Source organism: Jaculus jaculus, chromosome 11, assembly GCF_020740685.1.
Source record: "Jaculus jaculus isolate mJacJac1 chromosome 11, mJacJac1.mat.Y.cur, whole genome shotgun sequence".
Classification (NCBI taxonomy): Eukaryota; Metazoa; Chordata; class Mammalia; order Rodentia; family Dipodidae; genus Jaculus; species Jaculus jaculus.
This window is the reverse complement of record NC_059112.1, coordinates 55,974,622-55,997,936: the sequence shown is the minus strand read 5'-3', so window position 1 is coordinate 55,997,936 and position 23,315 is coordinate 55,974,622. Positions and strand designations below refer to the sequence as shown.

Sequence of the window (23,315 nt, the reverse complement as noted above, 5' to 3'; positions counted from 1 at the left end):
TATCTTTCCTATCCTTTAGATAAGGGGATAGGCTCAGGCCCCAGCCCAGCCATACCTATACTGACCAGGCAGCCAGCCAACTAGGCAGGTCCTCAGTGAGGTGTTGGCTACCTCCCAGGTGACAGGTTCAGACTGTGCTCTGAGGACTTGTTTTATGGTCTTGATTTGTGGATGTGGGCCTTATACAGATATTCAAACTGAAGAATACTAAAAGTAGGTATTTATCAACTTATTTTATATACGATAAGTCCATTACCCACTACAAGTAACATGTTTACACAAGAAAAGCCACTTTCCAAGTCCGTGTTGGAGTACAAGGGGACTGCTGCTGCTGTTCTCCTCTACTATCTGGTGACAGAGACAGCTGATGTGGGTTGGCACTGTGGTGGGCTGTGGTCCGAGGGGTCAAGGCAGGAAGAAGGCAAACTCAAAACCTTTAGCCTTGTAGACTCCTCCCTTGAGAGTTGGGACCTTTACTGTTTGCTAATATGTATAGGGATATGACTGTAACTTCTCACAGGAAGTGTTGTAGACCCTCAACCCTGGAAAGGGCCATATGGACAGTGGTGCCTCCCACCCTGCAGCTGGAGTCCTTGGGCCTAGAATTACCTGGAAGGTAGAAGCTCCATTAGCTTTGAGTGGTCAGTGAGACCTTTTGTAACAGTGCAGGTATCCAGTTCCAGGCCTGGATGAACTCCAAGTGACTTCCCCACAGCCCTGCTGTGCATGAATGTGATAGTTCCTAGGGCATCATCTTTCTGTGACATGGATTCTGAGAGGTATTCCCCTTCCACTGATGGCTTGGGGCAGCCTCTGTATACCTGTACTTCATTGAAGGCAGTGAGGTGAGTGGTAGAGTGTGGTGCAGGGCACAGCTGCACATGACTAGCTGCTTGCCAGCACTGTTGGAGGGCCTCCTTTGTTCTGTGCCCATGTGGTGGCTACTTGGTTCCCCTCACCCACCCCGGTGCCCTTTCTGTGGCCCATTCTTCTAGGAAGGTCTTTGGAAGGCTGTGGGGCTTGAGAAGGCCTCTACCTGGTGCTGCTTCCTCCTAAGGAGCTGCCTTTGTGTCCCCTCCCACTCCGGGTGCTCTCTGCCTAGCCCAGGTGGCCAGATAGTACTTGGTGCTGCTGTGCTCATTTGTGGCCTAAGTGAGTGTAGTGCGTCACATTGGGAAGGAGCTGGTTCAGCACATACACATGCCTTTGGTGGAGCAGTCAGACCAAGGGCCTAGTATACACTAGGTGAGCACTGTACCCTTGAGCAGCACTGTACTTCTGAAATCCTTCCTTACCCTGATCTGGGAGATGGGTTCTGAGGGTGTTTTCTACCTTCACACATTACCTTTTCTGCCTTCACGCTGTTTCTTAGTTTTCTTCTATTTTTATTTTGTTGGTTTTTCGAGGTAGGGTCTCACTCTAGCCCAGGCTGACCTGGAATTCACTATGGAGTGTCAGGGTGGCCTCAAACTCACGGCGATCCTCCTACCTCTGCCTCCTGAGTGCTGGGATTAAAGGCATGCGCCACCACACCCAGCAGTTTTCTTCTTTTTATGTTTTATTTGCTTATTAGAGATGGTGGGAGGGAGAGAGAAAGAGAGAGAATGGGCACACCAGGGCCTCTAGTTACTACAAAGAAACTCCGGATGTATGCGCCTCCTTGTGCATCTGGCTTATGTGGGACCTGGAGAATCAAACCTGGGTCCTTAGACTTTGTAAGCAAGCACCTTAACCGTCAAGCCATCTCCAGCCCTGTTTCTTAGTTTTTGTTTTGTTTTGTGTTTGTTTTTGTTTTTGAGGTAGGGTCTCACTGTAGTCCAGGCTTATCTGGAATTCACTGTGTAGTCTTAGGGTGGCCTCAAACTCACAGCGATCCTCCTAACTCTACCTCCCCAGTGCTGGTATTAAAGGCGTGTGCTACTATGCCCAGCCTGTTTCTTAGTTTTGAAATCTGTGAATGGAGATGATATCAGGCAGGACACGTGCTAAAGTCATTAATTTCTGTAGGGTTTCAGGCAGCCACAAAGTGACTATAGGCAGAAGAGTGACTGGGGCACTTTTCTAAGTTATATCTGCCTGAATGGTCCTGTGTGAGTAGGGTTCCCTGCAGCTGAACAGAGCCTGGGTTGAGGCATCTTCCTTCTACTCTGTGTCCAGCTGCCCTGGGGCCTCCAGAGTCTGTGGTCCTGTGTCCTCAAAAAGACTAGTGATCTGGATCCACTCAGGCATGAGTGAACTATAGCAAACCCCAGTCTCTTTCTCAGTTTTAATTTTTTTTTTTTTTATTACAAAGCCCCACATTAAGTGGATGCTGAGTACATAGTCCCTAGGGTTGGTCTCTCCAGCCCTCATAGGTGGTGTTGGGCCTTAGGTCATAGACCTAAGCTGCTAAGGACACTGAATAACCTGTCTGCTCTTCTGTTGCAGGCGTCCGACCTCCCATCATGAACGGGCCCATGCACCCTAGGCCCCTGGTGGCGCTGCTAGATGGCCGGGATTGCACGGTGGAGATGCCCATCCTGAAGGACGTGGCCACGGTGGCCTTCTGTGATGCACAGTCCACACAGGAGATCCACGAGAAGGTAGTGCCATGCATACCTGCTTAGGGTTTGCCAATCTTCACATTGGGGGGGGGGTCCAGACCAAGGGTCACTCGACTTCAGGCCATAGCCCAAGTCAGCATAGGACACAAGGTCTTGTTCCCTGGCCTCTGGCCACAATGGGTCTGAGCACTACCTAGTCTCGTGGGATTCCTATTACTGTACCCTGGCCCTGTTAGAACCTAAAGATGGGCTTACTTTCTGGCTTCTTGGTTCACTTGACATCACAGCCTCAAGTGGAATTGTGAGTGTTGCAAGGATGCTGGATGCTGCCCGGATGCTAGAGGCTGCAACAAGCTGCTTCCTTGGGAATTCAGCATGGTTTACATTGCCTCTCCAGGGTTTGCTGTCAAGACTTGGACAGATTTTGTAATTCATACTTGTTCAGAATTATGGGGTCTCTATACAGTGTAAAGTGTGTTCACCTGGTCTTTCCTCATGTGGTAGCCAGTTCAGGACTCCACTGAAACAGTGGAGAAACTTCAGAACATTCTTCAAATATTTTTTTAATTAATTAATTAATTTATTTATTTATTTATTTATTTGAGAGCGACAGACACAGAGAGAAAGACAGATAGAGGGAGAGAGAGAGAATGGGCGCGCCAGGGCTTCCAGCCTCTGCAAACGAACTCCATACACGTGCGCCCCCTTGTGCATCTGGCTAACGTGGGACCTGGGGAACCGAGCCTCGAACCGGGGTCCTTAGGCTTCACAGGCAAGCGCTTAACCACTAAGCCATCTCTCCAGCCCTCTTCAAATATTTTTAAAATATTTTATTTATTTATTTATTTGAGAGTCGGGGTGGGGAGGGGAGAGAGAGGGGTGAGAGAGGCAGATACATAATGTGCATGCCAGGGCCTCTAGTCACTGCAAACAAATTCTAGACCTGTGTACCACCTTGTACATCTGGCTTTATGTGGGTACTGGGGAATTGAACCTGGGTCCTTTGGCTTTGCAGGCAAGTGTCTTAACCATTAAGCCATCTCTCTTGCCCAGAGCATCCTTTAAAACAAACCTAAAAAAACCTCTAGGAGTTAATGGGACAAGACCATTCACAGACTGCAAGCAGGAGCCTTTCCCCTGCTAATGTAGATGTCCTAGCCAGCTGGACTTGGGGGCTGACTCCTCTGGGAGGAGTAGTGAGCTCTGCTTTTAAGTAGCAACATGGCTGCTGAGGGTAGGTTTGCAGCACATTGGGGCAATTCCCATAGACCCAGAGGGCAATGACACGAGATTTGAATATGCCTTCACACAACCTGCCATAAAACCTGCTACAACTCTCAGGCCTGGAATTCAGCACACAGCAGATACATAGTTGTGCACCTTGCGCCATATGGGACAGTCCTCTGCCGAGGAACATGTTATTTATATCAGCCTGGTTTGTGTGTGTCTATAGAACTTAGACATGTGCCCCTTCCATGTGATCAGAGATAGCCCTGAAAGAAGGAGGTGAAGTTTTGCGAGTAAAACAGAATGGAATAGAGCTGCTGGCCTCTGGGACCACACTCCCGCTTGCCCCTAGTCTGGCTGCAGGATATATTGTCCCAGAGAGAGAAACTGTGCTTGTAGTGCAGAATCTTGTAGTAGAAGTGGAGGGGCAAGGTGAAGACACAGCTGTAAGATGCCTAAGCTGAAAGTAAGAATTACTGTGAGGCACAGGGGGCAGTCCTGGGTCTGGGTGCCACATGGGAAGAATGGGGTGTGGACACACTAATAGACTCCATGACCCAGAGGGAAAAGGCCAGAACTTTCCAAACAGTAGAAAACAATATGTTGGTAAGTGCCTAGAGTCTGTGATGTGGCAGACAATGTTTGGTGGCACCATACCATGTGACATAACATGCCAATGACCATATTTGGGACATTTGTCTGAGACAGAACAATTTGTGTTCACATACAGTCTTCATGTGAAGGTGGGGACAGCTTGATTCACAGGATTGCAAAGTGGGGGACTGCCTGGTGTCCCTTGATGATATGGCCCCACAGGCTGAAATATTCTGCCAAGGATCCTGGAGCAAGGAAGAACTGATCTGATGATGCATGTAGCACCTCTGGCAGTCTTGGTGCCATGGCACTGTGTGGACAGTCATTTCCAAAGGCTCCATACTTAAGGGAAGCTTCATGGTGGTGGAAGGCTGGCCTGGCCTGGATCAGTGTGTGGCTTGGAGATCCAACTGTGGTGTGGCTTGTTGGTGATCAACAGGTCTGGGTCCCAGTACAGTGATGACAGAAGAGTTGACAGAAGAGGCCATTGTGTGAACTTGTACACACGGGTATGCACACATGAGAAATACCCAAAGGAAAAGTAATACTAGGATTTATACTAATGAGTATGTTTTCTCACTGAGATTATAAAAAGGGGACAGGGATAAGAGACAGTGCAGAGTTCTCCAATGAGGCAGCCAGGGCTGTGGCATCAGGCTGTGCCCAGAAGAAACAGTCCCAGAAGCAGCATCTTACTCTGTCAGGAACTGTGAGTTAATGCCTCAGATCTGAAGTGGCACCAAAAGCAGGGTGACAAGAAGGAGCCATTGGGAGCTCAGTACCAACAAGAAGTTTGACTGCTACACAAAGCCAGAAGCCAGGAGGGAGGTGAGATATGGAGGCCTGCTTGGGAGCTCTGTGCTAGTGCTTACTCTCCCCTTCCTCAGTCCTTTTGCTCCCTAGGATACATGTGTCCTCAGTAAGGATTTTGCTTCACAAGTGATACCCCCTCCTTGCTAAATGTTATCAAATGATGAGGCTTCATGAGAGAAGTCTTTGGAAGTTCTTGTGTTCTTTCTGGTTGTTAGAAACCAGATACGGTGGCTGGAGCCTGGGTAGACACCTGTACCACACGGCGGAAGACATATGCTGGATGGTAGATGGGGAGCTATAGGACAGGAGCCTGGGACCCTAATAACTGAGGATGCAGCAGAGTCCATGGGCACTTAATCTCTAGGTATGAGAAGAAAATAAATTCCTGTGTCCTTATTATGTGGTAATTAACACACTTTAGAGCAGTAAATCTTCACAGCTACAGTGTACGTCCAATGAAGAATACCTTCCAGAGCTAAAGAGAGACCTTTATCTCTTCTGCCAGGGACTCAGAGAAGCCAGAAAACATATTGTTGGGTGTGGAGCTGTCACGCTGGGGCAGGACTCAGCAGCCCTGTGCTGAGGCAAAGGGTCTTCAGCATAAGGCTACATTTCTAAGCAAACTGCCAAGTAACCATGAGTGGTGAGGGGACCCAGGGCAGTTAGAGATCCCTAGAGAGATCATGTGGAGGTGAGAGGGACGGATTCCAGGCTCTGTGAGAAGCACAGCACATGGGCACAGAGAACATTCTGGGTCAGGAAAGTGTCTTTGCACTGAGGATATGTAAGAAATATCCAAAGCGAAATACTAGGAGAAGCAGAAACCAAAGCACGATAGGGCATATGGGCAGAGAGGTACCCTGTCATAGGCAGGCTGTTGAAGCACTGACTTCAGAGCCAAGTTAAGTCACGTTTGGGGCCAGGGCAAAGGTTGAGAGAACAAAGGCCTCACCACATGCAGGTATCCTTTACTATGGGATTCATCCACCACCCCTTCCCAGGGCGTGCCTAGACCGCCAAGGTCTACTGTCCTTGCTATGAGTGGACAGGGCAGGGGACCCAGGGACATAGATGTTGTCTTTGTGGGCAAAGTGCTGGTGAACCAAGTTCCAGGGCTATGTGATGGTGTTCAGGTAGTGAGCCCAGCTCTAGGGCCATGTGATGGTATTCAGGTTAATTGCCAGCTGTGGTGCCTCACACAGTACCTCATTATGTGAAATGTCCTGAGTGTAGGAATAGGGGAGGAAGGTGCTTTTCCTACACATCCTACACAGAAAACATAGTGACATGCAGGAAAGGCAGCATCAGAAAGGATCAGACAGTTGCACAGCTAAATAAGCAGCAGTAAAGCTTGGTGGGTATGTTGCCCAGGGATCATGTCTAAGACCTTTAGTCCCTCCTAATTAGCAGGTAAAGGAAAGTCCCAGCAGAAAATGGGCCAGGGATGTGTAGCTTATGTCAGCCACTCTGTAAGCCTTTCCCTGGTCCCTGGACACACTCACTACTGGGTCAGTAGGTGATTGCTTACAGTAGAAACCCCAGTATCATAATTCCTCTTATGGGGCCATCACTGCCTCAGCTTCTGTGGTGTCACATGGGGAATATACAGAGGCCTCAGCCATTGTCTCCATATCACTGTCCCAAAGTAAGTTCTGGAATAATGGAGAAGTGAGGAGAACAGCAGTTCCATGGGATAGCCACGCCTGCGCATAAGTATCTGCGAGTTATACACCATGTGACAAAGTCATCCAATGAAGTGTGGAGCTTTGGTATTCTCCCGGCAGGAGGTTAGCATGATGAACCCAATGTTGCCCTTGTCATAGAAACCCACTGTGGTTTGGGATATGTGCCCAGTGAGCCCTGTGCAGAACCTGCTGCCACCAAGCGCCCCCAGCGGCCCATTTTCAGCTTAGGGCATTTGTGGATGTTTGCATACTAGGATCCATGTCACCTCCATTCAAGTGCTGAAGACACCAAGTGGAGTAGAGATAAGTTGCTAACCTGATCACACAGCTAGTAGAGGGCACATGTGCATAGAGGCTTATGGATGGTGACTTCTGGGAAACCTAACCTCAAGGGACAGACTCAGTTCCATCTGCCTTCAGCAGACTTCCTCCCTGGAAGGTTAATGCAACACCAAGAAGCAGAGCAGCCACTTTGCAATCACTGTAGAGAATAGAATATAGGAGATCTGAGGCCAACAGAACAGTCATAGTACCCTGAGCTGTAGTTCTCTGGCCTACTGCTTTCACTTCCTGCCTCACCACACAGCAGAGCATACCCCTAGCTTTTACTACATAGTTAGGCATAAACCTACCTGGTGTTTGTAGGGTACTTGCTGCAAACAGCTTCATTAATGCTGCGTTACTAAAAATGTACTAGGTAGTAAAAAAAAAAACAACATGAAAAAATTCATGGAGAAATTTTAGATGGGTAAGTTATACCCAGAAAGGCAAGTGAAAGCTCTGGCAGTAGATGCCAGCTTACATTTTAGAGTTGTGGAAAGTCTCAGGTATCTTGACTGGCTGGGCAGCAGTGCCCAGAGCCTCAGAGAAGGTTCTCCAATGGACACACTGGATTCTATTTCTATGAAATTAGCTTGAGGAAATAAATACAGGTACTTGGTTAATCATGGATGAGCCAGTGCTATAAGCCATCTGAGGGCCTAGCAGTAGGACAGTCTGATCCCCTTCCCCACTGGGATCTTCAGTGGTATAATTAGATGTCACTGCCACAGTTAAGTGCTCAGAATAAAAAGCAGCTAGTCTTGCCTGGGCAAATACAACCTTGGCCTCTGAGGTGTCGGTCTGTTTGTCAATCTGTCCTGTCTTTAGCCAACCTGGGTCCCTTGTTAACATAGTGAGGGCTCACATTATGGAATTGTTGAGTCAGATCTACCCCTAGTTCCAGTGCCATCATAATGCTTCCTAGGATCTGCCCCTTTCTCCCATTTCTGGTTTGTACTGCTTTGCCTGTGGGTACCAGCAAACTATCATCTGTGTGGGGCTAGCCATGCTGCTCCCTCCTGAGTGCTGCCCCAGGCCGTCTCCAGTCCACTCAAAACAAAGGCAGTTGAGACTTTCCAGCCTACCCTCACTCCTGTCTCCTGTGCCTCAGTCGCTCATTTCCCATTCATTCAACCCTATGGGCTCTCAGCACCACTCCGTTGACACATAGGTCCTTGCCTATCCATACTACATGCAACTAGCACATCCTTGTGGCCCTGATTACCTTCCCAAGGCCAGGGGCAGCTATCAGCCCTACCCCTGAACTGATATACTTTGGATACACAATCACATGGTCATCTCATAGAGACCCCTGCCTTAGCCTCTTACCTCAATACCCATCTGCCTCTTGCTCATGCAGAAGTCTAGGTGGTCTCTTACCTCCAGGATGATGGTCAGGCCACTTCTGGCTTGATCCTTGTGGACCTCTATGGTGGTGAGGTGAAGGCCACTTTAAAGAGAATTGTCTACAGTCTAGGCCATGTGTCTGGCCAAAGAGGTCCTGTCCCTGTAGAAGGAAGGCTGTGCCTAGCCTCCCACATGGAGCAGCCACTCTGCTCCTGGGCAGTGTCCAAGCTGCCCATGCCCATTATGTGAGCTCCTCAGCTGACCAGATCAGCAGAAAATACCAGTTCTGGAGAGCACAAGTGGTAGAGTTGGCTTGTTACTGTATATGGTGTACTCATATAGGCCCTGACTAACAGATCTGCTAGCCCGGGTGTCTTACTTGCTTATCCAAGGACATGGGTATAGACCTGGCCCTGTGATTTCATTGATGTGGGACATGACTGACTGTTATTCCTCTCCCTTGGGTGCCACCTATAGCCTTTCCCTAGAGGCTCCAGTAACTGTGTCTTGCCTGTGTTCCCTCCAGTGTCCCTACTTTGGGGATACCTTGGGCAGCTTGGGTAGTAGTTTGTCCTCCCTCATGCAGGTGCTGAATGAGGCCGTAGGTGCCCTCATGTATCACACCATCACACTGACCAGAGAAGACCTGGAGAAGTTCAAGGCTCTCCGCATCATCGTGCGAATTGGCAGTGGCTTTGACAACATCGATATCAAGTCAGCCGGGGATCTAGGTAAGAGCTTGGCAGGCCTGCTTTTTGCTGATGATGGTGTCTTACTGTTCCCCAGGCTCTGGTTAACAGTCAGGAGAGGTCTGCTGGGACTGCCCACTGAGTTGGAGGGGATTTGAGGTTGTTTGCAGGGCAGGTTGAATTGGCAGCATGCTTTCCCTGAAGTTTGGTGTGAGAGCACAGTTGTGGGTAACAGCTTTGCCCACTGCTGTTACCCATCTACCAGGTACCTTCCAGATGCCAGAACCTGGGATGAGGAAGGGGAAAGTCCAGGATGTTATTGTCCCCGCTCCTTAAGGTAGTGAGGAAGGGAGTATACATTGCAGCCATGCATGCATGCACACATATGCACATGTGAAATAGCACAATTATACTCAGCCACTCTGTGGTGTGGCCTTGTTTTATGTGCCGGTGGTAGACTGGCCAAACAACGTCTTATCTCATCATGTCTACTGTTGACATCATTCCCTTTAGGTATGTGGAGGGAGGGCGGATGGGGCTGATCATGTCTGGCAAGCTGCAGAGTCTGAAACCTCAGCTGGCCTGCCTCCCTCTGGGACTTGTAGCTTTAATCCAGGGGCAGGGCCTGATGAGCTTCAGGCAAGGGCCCCCACCATTTTCTTTTTTCTTTTTTTTTTTTTTTAAATATTTTAATTTTTATTTATTTGAGAGTGCCAGTGAGAGAGAAAGAGAGAGAATGGGCATGCCAGGGTCTCCAGCCGCTGCAAACGAACTCCAGACGCATGTGCCCCCTTGTGCATCTGGCTAACGTGGGTCCTGGGGAATTGAGCCTTGAACCAGGGTCCTTAGGCTTCACAGGCAAGTGCTTAACTGCTGAGCCATCTCTCCAGCCCGGCCCCCACCATTTTCATGTCCACTGTGCTTGGGATCACAGGCTGGAGTTCTGCCTGTGAAGGAGAGGTCCAAGTGCCTGTCTCTTCAAGTAGCAGTTTTATTTATGATCCTCAGAGTGCCTGCTGTCCCTGTTTCTGTTTTTCTCATGAAGTGAGACGTTTCTACAAGGGCATGTACTATTCTGAGCCCTTCCTGTATCAGGTGCCTTTAGTTCTTGGGACAGTCCTGTCCCAGTACCTCAGAGGTCCAAGAGAACAAACAAAGGCATCTGGCATAGAGGATGGAGATAGAGGGAGGTGGTGGCAAGGCAACTGGGGAGTATGGGCTGGGAGGTTAATGATAGCCTGATGATCATTGAGAATGTATTTGAGGCAGGGGAAAAGGGTCAGCCTCTTTCTTATATTCAAGCTTAGGAGCAGCAAGAGGCAGGAGGGTCCAAATTAGCTCATAGTACCTGGTCCTGGCCCATCTGGAATTAGGACACCATGGCCCCATCTGAATGTTGTCAGGGCTTGCTTGGCCTGGGGAGCCGAAAGCTATGTTGTCTTTTAGTGTGGGGGCCAGCCCCCCAGATGCCCTTGGCTATGGCCCTTTCTGAGTGTGGCTATGGCTTCTCAGGAAGTTTGGTGACAGGAAGGACTACTGGTCCAGATGGGCAGGAATCAGGTATTGGTGAAGTTGGCTTCTGTTCAACCTCCTTCACATGCACCTGACCCAGGCTCTTCAGAAGGATTGGAGCAGCTTCTGCCTGTCCTGCACCCCATCTACTTGCTGCCTGTCATATATGTGCTGCAAAGAAGGAGGTGCACAGGCTGAAGTGTACTCAAGAATGGAGACATGTGTCCTTCTAGGGTAACTTTGGGGATGTGTCCTCTGGCATGTTGCCTGTGAGGAACCATGCTAAGGGTATGTTCGGGCAGTATCAGCTATGGCTGCATGTCCCAGGAGGCTGCCGAGCCTAGTACATGTGTCCCCATGTATTTTATCCATCCCACAGGTATCGCTGTGTGCAACGTGCCTGCAGCATCTGTGGAAGAGACAGCGGACTCCACCCTGTGTCACATCCTAAACCTGTACCGGCGTACTACCTGGCTGCACCAGGCACTCCGGGAAGGCACTCGGGTCCAGAGTGTTGAGCAGATCCGTGAAGTAGCTTCGGGAGCTGCCAGGATTCGTGGGGAGACCTTGGGCATCATTGGACTAGGTGCGTTGGCCACCACACAGCCCAGCCCCATCTGCTGCTGCCCTTCAGCTTGCCGAAGATGAAGCCCAGGGCTTGCTCTGTGGCTGTGTTGCTATCACCAGCTCAGAATATGACTGGGGTAGACAGCCCAGGGGCAGGGCCAGGGGCACCAGGCTGTGTGCTTCACATAGGCACCACCCATGTAGGTTATTGCATGGGCACATGTGGACATCACCCATGGAACGTCACCCACAAATGTCATGTACAGACATGTGGGCATCACAAATGGACATGACAGGAATCATCTATAAATGACACATGGACAACATAGACATTGGTGTACATGTGGACACACTTGTCCTCTCAAGTGCATGCAGTCCACACACACTCCTTTTAGCTCTGAATTGGCTGAGTAGATGTGGCCCTAGAGTGCTGTCCAGGTGGCTTCTCCTTCCTTGTTTGCACCTGAAGCAGTCTCTTGTTGGTACCCATCTCTTACATACCCACAGAGGTGGTACAGTAACTCAAACCTGACTCAGCTTTGATGGTGGTCCCCTTGTCAGCAAGCAACCTACCTCTGTCAACCCAGCCTCACTGCCAGCAGTGAGAGATGGGAGGAGTGCATGGGTCACCTAGGTAACAGGGAAGAGGCATGCCCAAGCCATGGTTAACCCTACCAAAAACAGCTTTTGCTCTCTTATTTAACATTCCCATGGACAACAGAGCTACAGCCCTGAGTATGCCCTCCCCTGTCCGTGTCAGACAGGATGGTACCTTCTACCTTAGGATTGCATTCTGAGGTTTGTCAAAGGGTGGAAAGAAGACAGGTATGTGTGGGATGAGTTGCTGTGCACACCATCCAGAGATGTTACTGGGCAGGTCTGGGTGGCCCTGCCCAAGGGTCTTTTCCTCCAACAGCCTGCCTGGTCTTTCCTCCCCTGGCAGCTTAGCTTCTCCTTTTATTAGCAGTGTCTGTGGAGGCTGAGTGTGATGTCTTTTCATGTTTCCTGCCTGTAATTGAGGCTTGGCTGGCTTCCTTGTCTCCCATGACTGCTCCTCTTGGCTTATAGTGCTATTCTCTTTTCTCTGTGTCACAATGGCCCACTGTAGCCAGTCTAGAACTCTGGGGCTTGGGACTTCCATGAAGCTGAGGAGAGTGAATTCTGCCCTCAGTGGCAGAGCCAAAGCTCCTGAATTACAGTCCCTACCACAGACATCCCTTGCTGTCTACCTGCAACTCCCCACTGCACAGCAGTTCTGAGGTCACCTCTAGACCTTCGTTGACCTTCTCTGAAGTCCTTCCCTGCACTCTGGCTTCCCTCTAGAGGAGAGTTGGGTACCTGTCTCTACCTTGCTCAATGTCCTCATATCTCCAGGACTTATTTGCTGTACCCCATTAGGCTGCCTTTGGTATGGATTGCATTGGTAAAGTCCTTGAGTTCTAAGGTGAGGGTGGAGAGGTATGGCTTCCATAATTTGGGTGCACCAGCTTCTTTCCTCTGATCGTTAGCCTGCACACCCTCAGCTCTTCTCTCGTTCTAGTCCATTCACTTTTTGCTTCCCTCCTTTGCCTTTCTTTTGCACAATGCCCTGCCATAATTGCACACAGAACACTTTTGCTGCTTTTCCTGGGTCAACCCTTGGGTTGACCAGCACATTCCTGTCTGGAACAACGCTGCACCTTTTCTGTCAAGCCCTACCCTAGGCCACAATCTCAGGCTCTGTCTGATACAGCAGGTTATGTTCCATCGTTCTTGAAATGTAACAGGGACCCAGGTCTGTGTTCTGTAAGCATTGTAAAGTTTCAGGTATTATCCACATCTCTACCTTGCTCAGGAGCTGTTTCTGACAAACAGGAATCTATTCTGTTTAGCCAGGCCCTTGACAAGTGAAGCCACTGTAAACTATTTTGCCAGTCTGCCATCCTGGCAGGATTTGGTGCCATCTCCACTGTTTTTTAATCTGCAGCTTCCCAGCAGCTTTGGAGGCTAAGTGCTGTTCCCATGTCTCCTGGTCATTGCAGCACTTTGTTCCTCTGCTGTGAGATGTGGAGCTTGTCCAGTGTTCTCTTGATTCTTAGTGTGGATCTGCAAGACCCCTATGTCAGCTTCAAGGCCTTGCTGGATGTTTGTGTGCCAGGGACCCTCACTGTCCCATTTTTGTCTCCATGAAGAGAGTAGGTTCCGGGCTGAATGGCTTAGCAGTCAAGGCACTTGCAGTGGCTGAAGACCATAGTGCACCCATTCTCTATCTGCCGCTCTCTCTCTTTCAAATAAATAAAATACTTTTTAAAATGGGCCGGAGAGTTTACTCAGTGGTTAAGGCATTTGCCTGCAAAAGGTTAGGGCCCTGGGTTTGATTCCCCAGTATCCACATAAAGCCAGATGCACAAAGAAGCGCATGTATCTGGAGTTCATTTGCAGTGGCTAGAGGCCCTGTGCCCATTCTTTCTGTCTCTTTCTCTCTGCTTGCAAATAAATAAATAAAATATTTAAACAGCTTTAAAAAAAAAAATAGCAGGTTCTGCTTCTCACTCCAGGTTGTTGCCTTTTGTGTCTTAAGCACTCTGTCTTCCTGCAGGGTCATGAAGGTGCTGCTTTCACCTAGGAAACTGTAGCCTTGGTTTTGAGGTCTTAGGGTATCTAGATCACTCACACTCATGCCTGGTGTGGGGCTGAGACTTGATTCGCTATTTTTGGATAGGCACACAAGCAAGCTATTCTGTCATGCTGTTTGGAGGTGGTCCTGTCTTGGCACTTTTGTCAGAAACCAGCTGCCACATACAAGGGTCTATCTTGGGCTTTGCTGCTCACTGGCCCATTTGTCTCCTCTCACTAGATAGGCAACATCTTTTCAGATTATGTGTTTCCAAAAGCTCCACTTTAGAACCAGCAGTCAGTTTATGAGTCCTTAGGCATTTGGGGAGCACTGGCCTGTGAACAGCAAGTCTTCCAGGATGTGGCTTATTTCAAGTTTTGATTTCTTGAGCTGTGTTTTATAATTATCAGAACAAAAGATTTCCACATAGCCTGTTAAACTTGTTACATAGTTTATCCACTGCTGATGAGGGACTCCAGGCTTCCCTACCACTGAGTTACTCTGAAGCTAAATATTTGGTATTTATTTATTTGCAAGCAGAGAATCCTAGATGCATGTGCCACTCTGCATCTGGTTTTATGTGGGTACTAGGAAATCGAACCTGGGTAATTAGGCTTTGTAGGCAAGTGCCTTAGCCATTGAGCTATCTCTCCAGTCCACTATTTGGTATTTTTAATATTACAGTTTATGTGTTTTACTTTTCAGTGGTTGGTTACTAGTGTTCAGTAATGCCCTGGTCTTTGTATACTATCCTGTGGTCTTGCTAGATTCAAGCTTGTTGATTCTCTTAGCTTACCTACTTACCCTGCTGGGTCACCTGCAGAAACCCATGATGCTTTTTTCCTCTTTTTTTTTAAATTTTTTTTATTTTTTAAATTTTTTTTATTTTTTTGATTTTTCAAGGTACAGTCTTGCTGTAGCTCAGGCTGACCTAGAGTTCACTATGTAGTGTCAGGGTAACCTCAAACTCACAGCAATCCTCCTACCTCTCCCTCCCAAGTGCTAGAATTAACAATGGACACCATCACACCTGGCTCTTCATTTCTTTGTTATTAGCTGTGATGGCAAGTGCCATGTTGAATAGAAGCTGCAGTGGTCAGTTTTGTCTTGTTGCAGACCTGGATGGAAGAGCTTCCATGGACAGCTATATTAGTTACACTACTTGTTGACAGGACAAAACATCTGACCAGAGCAGCTTGAGAAAGGAAAGCATTGATTCTGGCTCATAGTTTCAAGGGGATACATTCCATATTGGAGGGAAAGCAGGTCAGCAGGAGCAGGAGGCTGGCTTATCCCATTGTAGCCACAGTCAGGAAGCAGGGGACAAATAGGAAGTGGGGCTCGGTCTCTGAAACCTCAAGGCCCACTTTCCTCCTGCAAGGCAGATCCTTCCTGCCATTTTGAGCTCAAGTATTCAAACACATGAGTCTATGGGAGACATTTCATATTGGAACTAGTACAACCATTTTGTTTGCTTTGATCTTTTCTTGTTCTCTTGGTCTGTTATGTAGCTGTCTGGCTGTTTTTGCATCTATTGATGGGGCACATTTTTTTATCCTTTCCTACTCTACATGTCTTGTTCTTTAAATTTTTTTTTAAGTGAGTTTTCTCTCTGCTTTAGTTTGGATCATTTTTGTTGGTTGTGGTCCTGTCTGAGTTTTCTGGTCTTTTTTTTTTTTGGCATTAGACCAACATGGGTTCTTCATTTGTGATATAGCTTTTTCAGCTATAGAACTGTCTGGGTCTTTGGTAGAGGGCCATTTCTCTGCTGGAGGTCACCATCCTTGTACTAATTTCATGCACACTTGCCTGTGTTTGCAGTCACATGTTAATAGTAGCTGTTTAAAAGTCCTTGTCAGCTGATTCCACCATCTGGGCCATCTGTGGATCTGCTTGTGTTTTTGTTTCTCTGTTAATTAGAGGCCACGTTTTTCTATTTCATATGCCATAACTTTTGTGGTGTGCCAGACCTTATCCAGAAAGTAAAAGTATTGCATCTTAGCCTCTTGGCTAATACTAAGTGTAGGAAGGAAAAGGCACCAAAGTAAATAGCATTTATGCTTAGAGTGGTCACTTTTGTCCCTTTAGGCAGCCAGGGGTGTCAGAGGAGAGTCAACTAGGCTTGTGTTGGCCAACAGTGTTAGTACTTCAGGAACCAGCTCTTCATGTGAGCATCTTGTCCACATTCTGCATAGCCCCACTTCTCATACTGGGGAAGTCTTTCCCCTTGTCTCTTACCATCCACTTTCTTAGCAGCAGTCTTGGGGTGTCTTGTGCTGGACAGCTCCTCCAGAGTTTGTCCCTATCCCAGTCTCAGATTTTGCAGTGATCAGCTGGTGGCTATGCAGAGTCTCTCTGGCACGTGACTGGTGTGCACCTGGCCTTGGTCCCTTGACATCCCTCACAGTTATGAAATCCAAGGCCTCAGCTGTCTTGATTGGCATCCCTTGTCTCTGTGGCCACTCCCTGCAGAGATCTGGGGACAGTCCTTGAGCTTCAGTGGGCCTTACCCTTCCTGTTGGGTCTGCTGTCCTGATAGAGCCTTTACACAGGTTGTTTCACTGGCTGGATCTCTTGGATCACCCTCATGTCCTTCATGACCTTCTTGGGGAGGCCTGCCCTGGCTACCTTCTTAACTGAGCCTATGTCCTACTAGCATGCTTAATCCTTTCTAGCTTCCATCTCCTTTCCTGGTGAGCATCGCCTTGCCTGATGGACAATGCAGGAGAGACTGTGTCCCAGCAGTCTCCTTCTAGTGGCCTGTAGTGTCTGTGTCCCCCATGATGTGTGTAGGCCAGTCCCACATCATGATCTACAGCCAGCTGCTCCCATGTCAGGCCTGCCTTCAGAGAGCACATGTGGGGTAAGGTGTGGATCCCTGTGGGGCCAAGCCAGGAGAGTGTTAGGTACATGCACTGTTGTTGGGTGACTGAAATTAAGCAAGAAATTCTGATGAGTGGACCCAGTGAGAGGCCAGGGAAGGGGCTGAGCTGATAGAGAACCTGCCATGTGACTAGTCAGTGTGATGCCTGGACAGTTTAGGTTACACCCAGAGACAGACTGCAGGGTGGTGGGAACTAACACTGCCCCTTCCTACCTCTTGATGGCGGTGCCTCAGCGCCAGGGAGCAGATGCCTTGGCCAAGCATATGTGACTGTTGCTCTGTTATACTGCCAGGGATCTGGTGTACCCTTGGCAGGCAGGCAGATTGAGGCATGGGAGGTCCCTTGGGTCCTGGCTATGGGGCCAGCCTCAAGTCCTGATGATAGACGTCTCATGTCATCTTGAACCTGCCAGGTCGTGTGGGCCAGGCAGTGGCACTGCGGGCAAAGGCTTTTGGCTTCAACGTCCTCTTCTATGACCCATACCTGTCCGACGGCATTGAGCGGGCCCTGGGTCTGCAGCGTGTGAGCACACTGCAGGACCTACTCTTCCACAGCGACTGCGTGACACTGCACTGCGGCCTCAATGAGCACAACCACCACCTCATCAACGACTTCACCGTCAAGCAGGTGTGTGTGGTGTGTCCTGCCCATAGCCATTCTGTTTCCTGTGGCTGCCCCCTCTTCTCTCCTTCCTCAGGGTGTGGCTGCTCCCCAACCCTTGGTTCCTCAGAAGCAGTGGACCTGGCCTGGACAGAAGGTCAATGCTACTGCCCATCCTGGCTCAGAGTTCTCAGAACCTAGCATATTGGCCAAGCCCCAGTCCTCGTGCAGCTTGGTGGAGGCTGCTGCCCAGTTCCGGGAGGCCCTTAGAAATGCCATTTTTCTTTTCTTTTCTTTTTTTTAGCCTTCCTAGAACTCTCAAGATTTGTCCTCTCCCAGGACAGAAACTCTTACCTTGCCTTGTCATCCATGCAAGGGACTGAAATCATTTTGGGTCACTTGCCCCACCCACCTGTGCTGTCTGTCAGTGCCATGTTGCAGCAGAGGGTTTAAATCTGAGCTTGCCTTTTCTGTAACTGGGAGTTTAGGTTTCACATCTGGCATTGCCCCTTTAGGCACCAGAACCAGGGTGGCCTTCCTGCAGCTTCAGGCCTTCCAGGCAGCTGTGTGTGCATGCACACATATACATAGGTGTATATGCATTTCATGCCTGTGCCTAAGTGTGCACCCATACACACGTGTCCCAGACCCCTGCAGCCTCCTAGAACACAAGGCTGGTCAGTCATGAAACCTTTTAGTGTACAAGACTTAGCACATGTACACTGGACAGAACTGTGGGTGTTGTGAGCTTTTGATGGTTAGGAATTGACTAATTGGCCATTGTGACCTGGAGAGATGGCACTGGAACAACAGAGCTGGTGGGCTTACTGAGGATGAAATTGTGGATCATAAGATACCTGTTCATGTGCAGCAGGACAGAGCCAGTGCCAAAGAAAAGAAATGAATATGTTCTGGAAAAACAGGCACCTCAGCCATGCTCAAATTTGAGCTCATTATATCAAAGATTACCCTTGGTGTTACCATGCTGTTTGGTTGGGCAGTGGAGTGTGTTGAGAAGACCTGTGTTACATTGATGGCAGGGCCTGTTCCAGAAGGCTGGGGCTGCAGAGCACCTGTAACAAGCATGGTGTGTGGGCTCAGATGCCAGGTATCCTAAAAGGAGGAAACCAAATCCATGTGTTTGTTTGGCCACAGCCCTTGGCGCTGCTGTCCTGGAGCTCTAGCCCTGCCCATGTGGGAAGTGGGATTTGCTTGTGGCTATCCCACTTATGGGTGAAATGAGACACTTCATTGTCAACACTTATGTGACCCTTATGTGTTCTCAGATGAGACAAGGAGCCTTCCTGGTGAACACAGCCCGCGGTGGGCTGGTGGACGAGAAGGCACTGGCTCAGGCCCTAAAGGAGGGGCGGATCCGTGGCGCAGCCCTGGATGTGCACGAGTCGGAGCCCTTCAGGTATCCCATGTGTCCGAGCCTGCTGTTCTCACCAACCTGCTGGTTGTAACCTAGAGACCATGCCTCTCAGTTCTGGCCTCTTCCCAGCTGGGTTCATTGTCTGCTGTATGGTGGGGACAGGAGCCTCCAGGTGCAAGCCTGGGCCACAGCCTCAATGGCCACCCAACCAGGGCACACACAAACATGGCTTTCCTCGCAGCCCTCTGGTCCTACCTGAGCTGACCTCCCAGGACTTGAGCAGCCAAGAATCTCATCTTGTGACTAGCAGATCAGCCCTGGGTTGGGTGTTCAGCCACTGACAGATATAGTGACAGAATCTGTTTCTGAGAGCCCAAGCTTCTGGGTTTAATGATACTGGGGCTCCACTTGCAAGGATGTCGGGATAGAACAGGTTCCCTCAGATCCCAGGGCCTGGCTTGCCTCCTGCCATTCCCCAGGCATGGTGCTTGGACCACTCTGACTGGGTCATGTGCTATTCTCAGCTTTAGCCAGGGCCCCTTGAAGGATGCACCCAATCTCATCTGCACCCCTCATGCCGCATGGTACAGCGAACAGGCGTCCATTGAGATGCGTGAGGAGGCAGCCCGGGAGATTCGACGAGCCATTACAGGTGAGTGGCCCTGCCTGTTCTGTCATGCTGACAAGTCTGTTTTATGCCAGCTCAGGAGAGGTAACACTTTGTTGTGCTCCCTTGGAGTGAAGTCAGGAGGAACACATGCATCATTTTCATTTGTGAGGACCCACCTGGCTACATGTGCTGAGCTGCTCTGTGAGCCAAGGGTGCATGCTTGGGGCTGGGGTATTCAGTCTGAGGTGACTGTACCCAGATGTACAGGGCCCTGTGTGGAGTAGAAGAGTTGCTATGGCCTGCATCCTGCCTGTACAGGCCATGATCCTGATGTCTACAGGGGCAGCAGTTTTAACTCACATGCTACTGTCCTCTCATACCCCCCTAGGCCGGATCCCAGACAGCCTGAAAAACTGTGTCAACAAGGACCACCTGACAGCTGCCACCCACTGGGCCAGCATGGACCCTGCTGTGGTGCACCCTGAGCTCAATGGGGCCGCCTACAGGTGAGCAGATGAGGGGGTTTCATTCTGGACCTGGACCAGCAGGTGGTGCAACGGCCCATGATGTGGTTGGGAAACACATCCTCACACCAGCCCCCATGGATGTAGATGATGGGGTGTGGTGCTGCAATCTACTTCAGAGCTTTTCAGAAGGAAACTAAGGGGACGGCTTCTAGGAGATCCTAGACCAGAATGCTGGGCAGAGGATACCACTGGAGCAGAGCATGTGAGGATTCTGGGACAGTAGTGTCTTGGATAGGTAAGGGCCTCCTGAGTGAGAAGTTGGGCAGAGCCTGCACAGATGAAGTGCCCACAGGGACCAGGCCTACTGCTAGGAATCACTGCTGCCCCCACAGGAAGGGCTGTGTGCAGCCAGTAGGACTCTCCACAAGTGACCTCATATGTCCACTCTCTTTCCAGCAGGTACCCACCAGGTGTTGTGGGTGTGGCCCCCACTGGCATCCCAGCTGCTGTGGAAGGTATCGTCCCCAGCGCCATGTCCCTGTCCCATGGCCTGCCGCCTGTGGCCCACCCACCCCACGCCCCTTCTCCTGGCCAAACTGTCAAGCCCGAGGCGGATAGAGACCACGCAAGTGACCAGTTGTAGCCCGGGAGGAGCTCTCTAGCCTCAGCGCCTGGCGAAGGGTGCTGCACACCCTTGGACCCGAGTGTGTAGAGGTGGCGCCCTGGCGCTCCAGAGACTGGCCCGGGTGTGCGCGAGGCGGGGCCAGAGGCAGCGCTCCCCCATGTCGGTTGTAGTTGTCCCGTCCTGTGGGCTGGCTCACTGTCCTGTGTCCCTTGCGTTCCTCGTTAAGCAAAAGAAGTTAGTAGCTAATTCTATCACGAATGTTCTTGTCTGTGTACAGTTTTTAGAACATTACAAAGGATTTGTTTGCTTAGCTGTCAACAAAAAGAAAACCTGAGGGAGCATTCAGCAAGTCAGTTTGAGATTATTTTTCCTTTTCTACGTTGGAACGTGCCCCGGAATGAGGCCGTTGGCACACTTCTCAGGACAATGAATCCTTCCCGTTTTTCTTTTAACGCCACACAGTGCATTGTTTTTTCTACCTGCTTGTCTTATTTTTAGAATAATTTAGAAAAACAAAACAAAGGCTGTTTTTCCTGATTTTGGCATGAACCCCCTTGTTCCAAATAAAGACGGCACCTCAAGAGGCTCAGGAGCATTGGTAGCGCCCAGAGTGCTCAGGATCATTGGCATCTGTCCTGGGGGAGGTGGAGGGTTGGCAGCACCCCCACCTGTGTGGTGCCGTTCTGCTGATGTGGTAGGCTAGCAATATTTTGGTTAAAATCATGTTTGTGACTGTAACCATTTGTATGAATTATTTTAAAGAAATAAAAATCCCAGAAAGAGCTGGCATGCCTAGCAGCAGTTTTAGTGGCCTGGCCTCATGGGAGTACTGATGGGTGCTGGACCTGGCTTCAAGGGAGCATTGATGAATGCTGGGCTCGGTTTCACAGGAGCACTGGTGGCTGCTGGGGCCTGTCTGGCATGACCTCCAGACCTGACTCAGCCTCTATGGAACAGCAGCCCTGGGGAGATCCAGATGTGGGGCTGTGCTCCCCGTGTACCCCCACACCTTCAGGGGATTCAGGACCCCCAGGTGGGGTAGCTGGCCTCGTACAGGGGAAGCTGTGAGCTGCCTACTACAGCTCAGGCCACCACCTTTGCCTGGATGACAGCCCATGTGATACCTGGACTGGCCAGTCCCACAGCCCACCTTGTCCTTCTCAACAAGGATCACTAGAGGAAGGAAAGCAGGCATTAAGACCCCAAGATGCAGCTGCCACACCCACTGGTCATGGCCTACAGAAATGCCCTGCCCCCCCAGCTCAGATTAAACTAATTTCCCTTTTATTGTTTGTTTTGTTTTTGTTTTTTGAGGTTTTGTCTAGTGCAGGCTGACCTGGAATTCACTATGTAGTCTCAGGGTGGCCTTGAACTCACAGCAGTCCTCCACCTCTGCCTCCCAAGTGCTAGGATTAAATGCATGTGCCACCACGCCTGGCTAAACTAATTTCTTTGATGAAACCCCAGCCTCCTGGCTTCCCTCAGATTCCTGGGAAGCCCTGTCAGGGCCCATCAGTGGGGCCCTTAGTCTCCTGACTCCATGCCCTTGGTATAGGGTTCAACTGCTTGGCCAGGCCACCCCTCTTGGAATGGTGGGTGCCAGCTAGAGCTGGCAAGACCTGTGTCACGGAACTTGCTACTATGTCTGGGACTCTCTGTATCCTGGATCCCCCCTCCAGTCTATACTTTGTGTCATGAACACTTAACCGGTGGTGATCTGTGATCTTGCTAGGGGTACACAGCCTGTCATGTGAGGCGGTGAAAGCTCCTTTACTGGGTCTATGAACTGAGTAAGTGTCGGCTGACAGTCCCAGGTAGCAGTTGTCCTACCCACTGCCCACATCATCCATCCCTTAGCCTCTGACCTTGAGCCAGCAGCCCTTCCCACCTGCCCAGGAGCATTGCTGTCCCGGTGCCTAGCCTGGTGTGATCTTTGCTGCAGGCTGTGCCTATGCCTGTGACTGTTGTTTTGAACTCTAAACATGTGCTTTCTGAAGTGGCAAACTGGTGTCTTTTTTTTTTTTTAACTTTACTGACAACCTCCATACATGTAGACAATTGACCATGATCATAATCCTCTCCTACCACCCTCCCTTTTCCCCTTCCATTGAATCTCTTATTCCCAACTAGTCTCTCTTCTATTTTGATGTCATCATTTTCCCCCTCCCTCCTTTTATGCATGCCTTGAGTAGATAATGTCAGTCCTTGTGAAGTTATGGATACCATGACCATTTTTTATCTGGAAGATAGCATTGCAAACCACTCCTCCCCTTCTTTTGGCTCTTATTTTCTTTCCACCACCTCTTCTATGAGTCTTGGAGAGTGATAGAAATGTCCCAGTGCTGAACACACCACTCTCATTTTCTCTCAGCACTTTTAAGTATATAGAGGGCAATTTGGTAAGCATAATTATCCATTTAGCCAGACAACAGTAGTAGTTTCTCCCCTAGGGTTTATGACCTATGTTTTCAATATCTGTCATGAATTTTCTCCCACAGAGTGGGCAGCAAGTCCAATCAGAGAGCATTTGGCTTCCCCATAACATAAGACATGCCACCATTGCACTACTTGGTACATTTGACCTGGCTGTCCAGCCATAAAGCTTGCAGGGTTCACTGCTGGTTAAAGCCATTGATGACTTTTCTCCCCCAACAGGCTGCATGGATCTTTCCATTATCCTGCAGCTAGTCAACAAGGAGGAGGCTTCCCACTCAGCTCCAGCTTGATCTCTCAGTGATATGTAGCCCAAGGATGTGGAATCTTAAGCAATAGGGTCTTTCCATCTAGTTCTTGTGGACAACCAAGAGTCATAGCAATAGCCTTTAATGTTTTGGGGGCCTCAGGGGCCTTCCTGACCAA

General features: G+C 49.6%; 1 protein-coding gene across 3 annotated transcripts in view; it reads left to right on the top strand.

The window, feature by feature from the left end:
* The window catches only part of Ctbp1 (C-terminal binding protein 1), a 31,235-nt gene extending 9,996 nt beyond the window's left edge, over positions 1 to 21,239 (top strand). For 2 of the 3 annotated variants that reach the window (XM_004656045.2, XM_004656047.2), the window contains 8 exons: positions 2,428 to 2,582; positions 9,117 to 9,261; positions 11,111 to 11,317; positions 17,192 to 17,406; positions 18,666 to 18,796; positions 19,279 to 19,406; positions 19,753 to 19,870; positions 20,288 to 21,239. In XM_004656045.2, coding sequence (XP_004656102.1) covers positions 2,428 to 2,582; positions 9,117 to 9,261; positions 11,111 to 11,317; positions 17,192 to 17,406; positions 18,666 to 18,796; positions 19,279 to 19,406; positions 19,753 to 19,870; positions 20,288 to 20,474 — 1,286 coding nt within the window. In that variant the 3' untranslated portion in view covers positions 20,475 to 21,239. The remainder of the gene's footprint in view (positions 1 to 2,427; positions 2,583 to 9,116; positions 9,262 to 11,110; positions 11,318 to 17,191; positions 17,407 to 18,665; positions 18,797 to 19,278; positions 19,407 to 19,752; positions 19,871 to 20,287) is intronic. The other variant, XM_004656046.3, reaches the window with a different exon arrangement.
* The last annotated feature ends 2,076 nt before the right edge of the window (positions 21,240 to 23,315 follow it).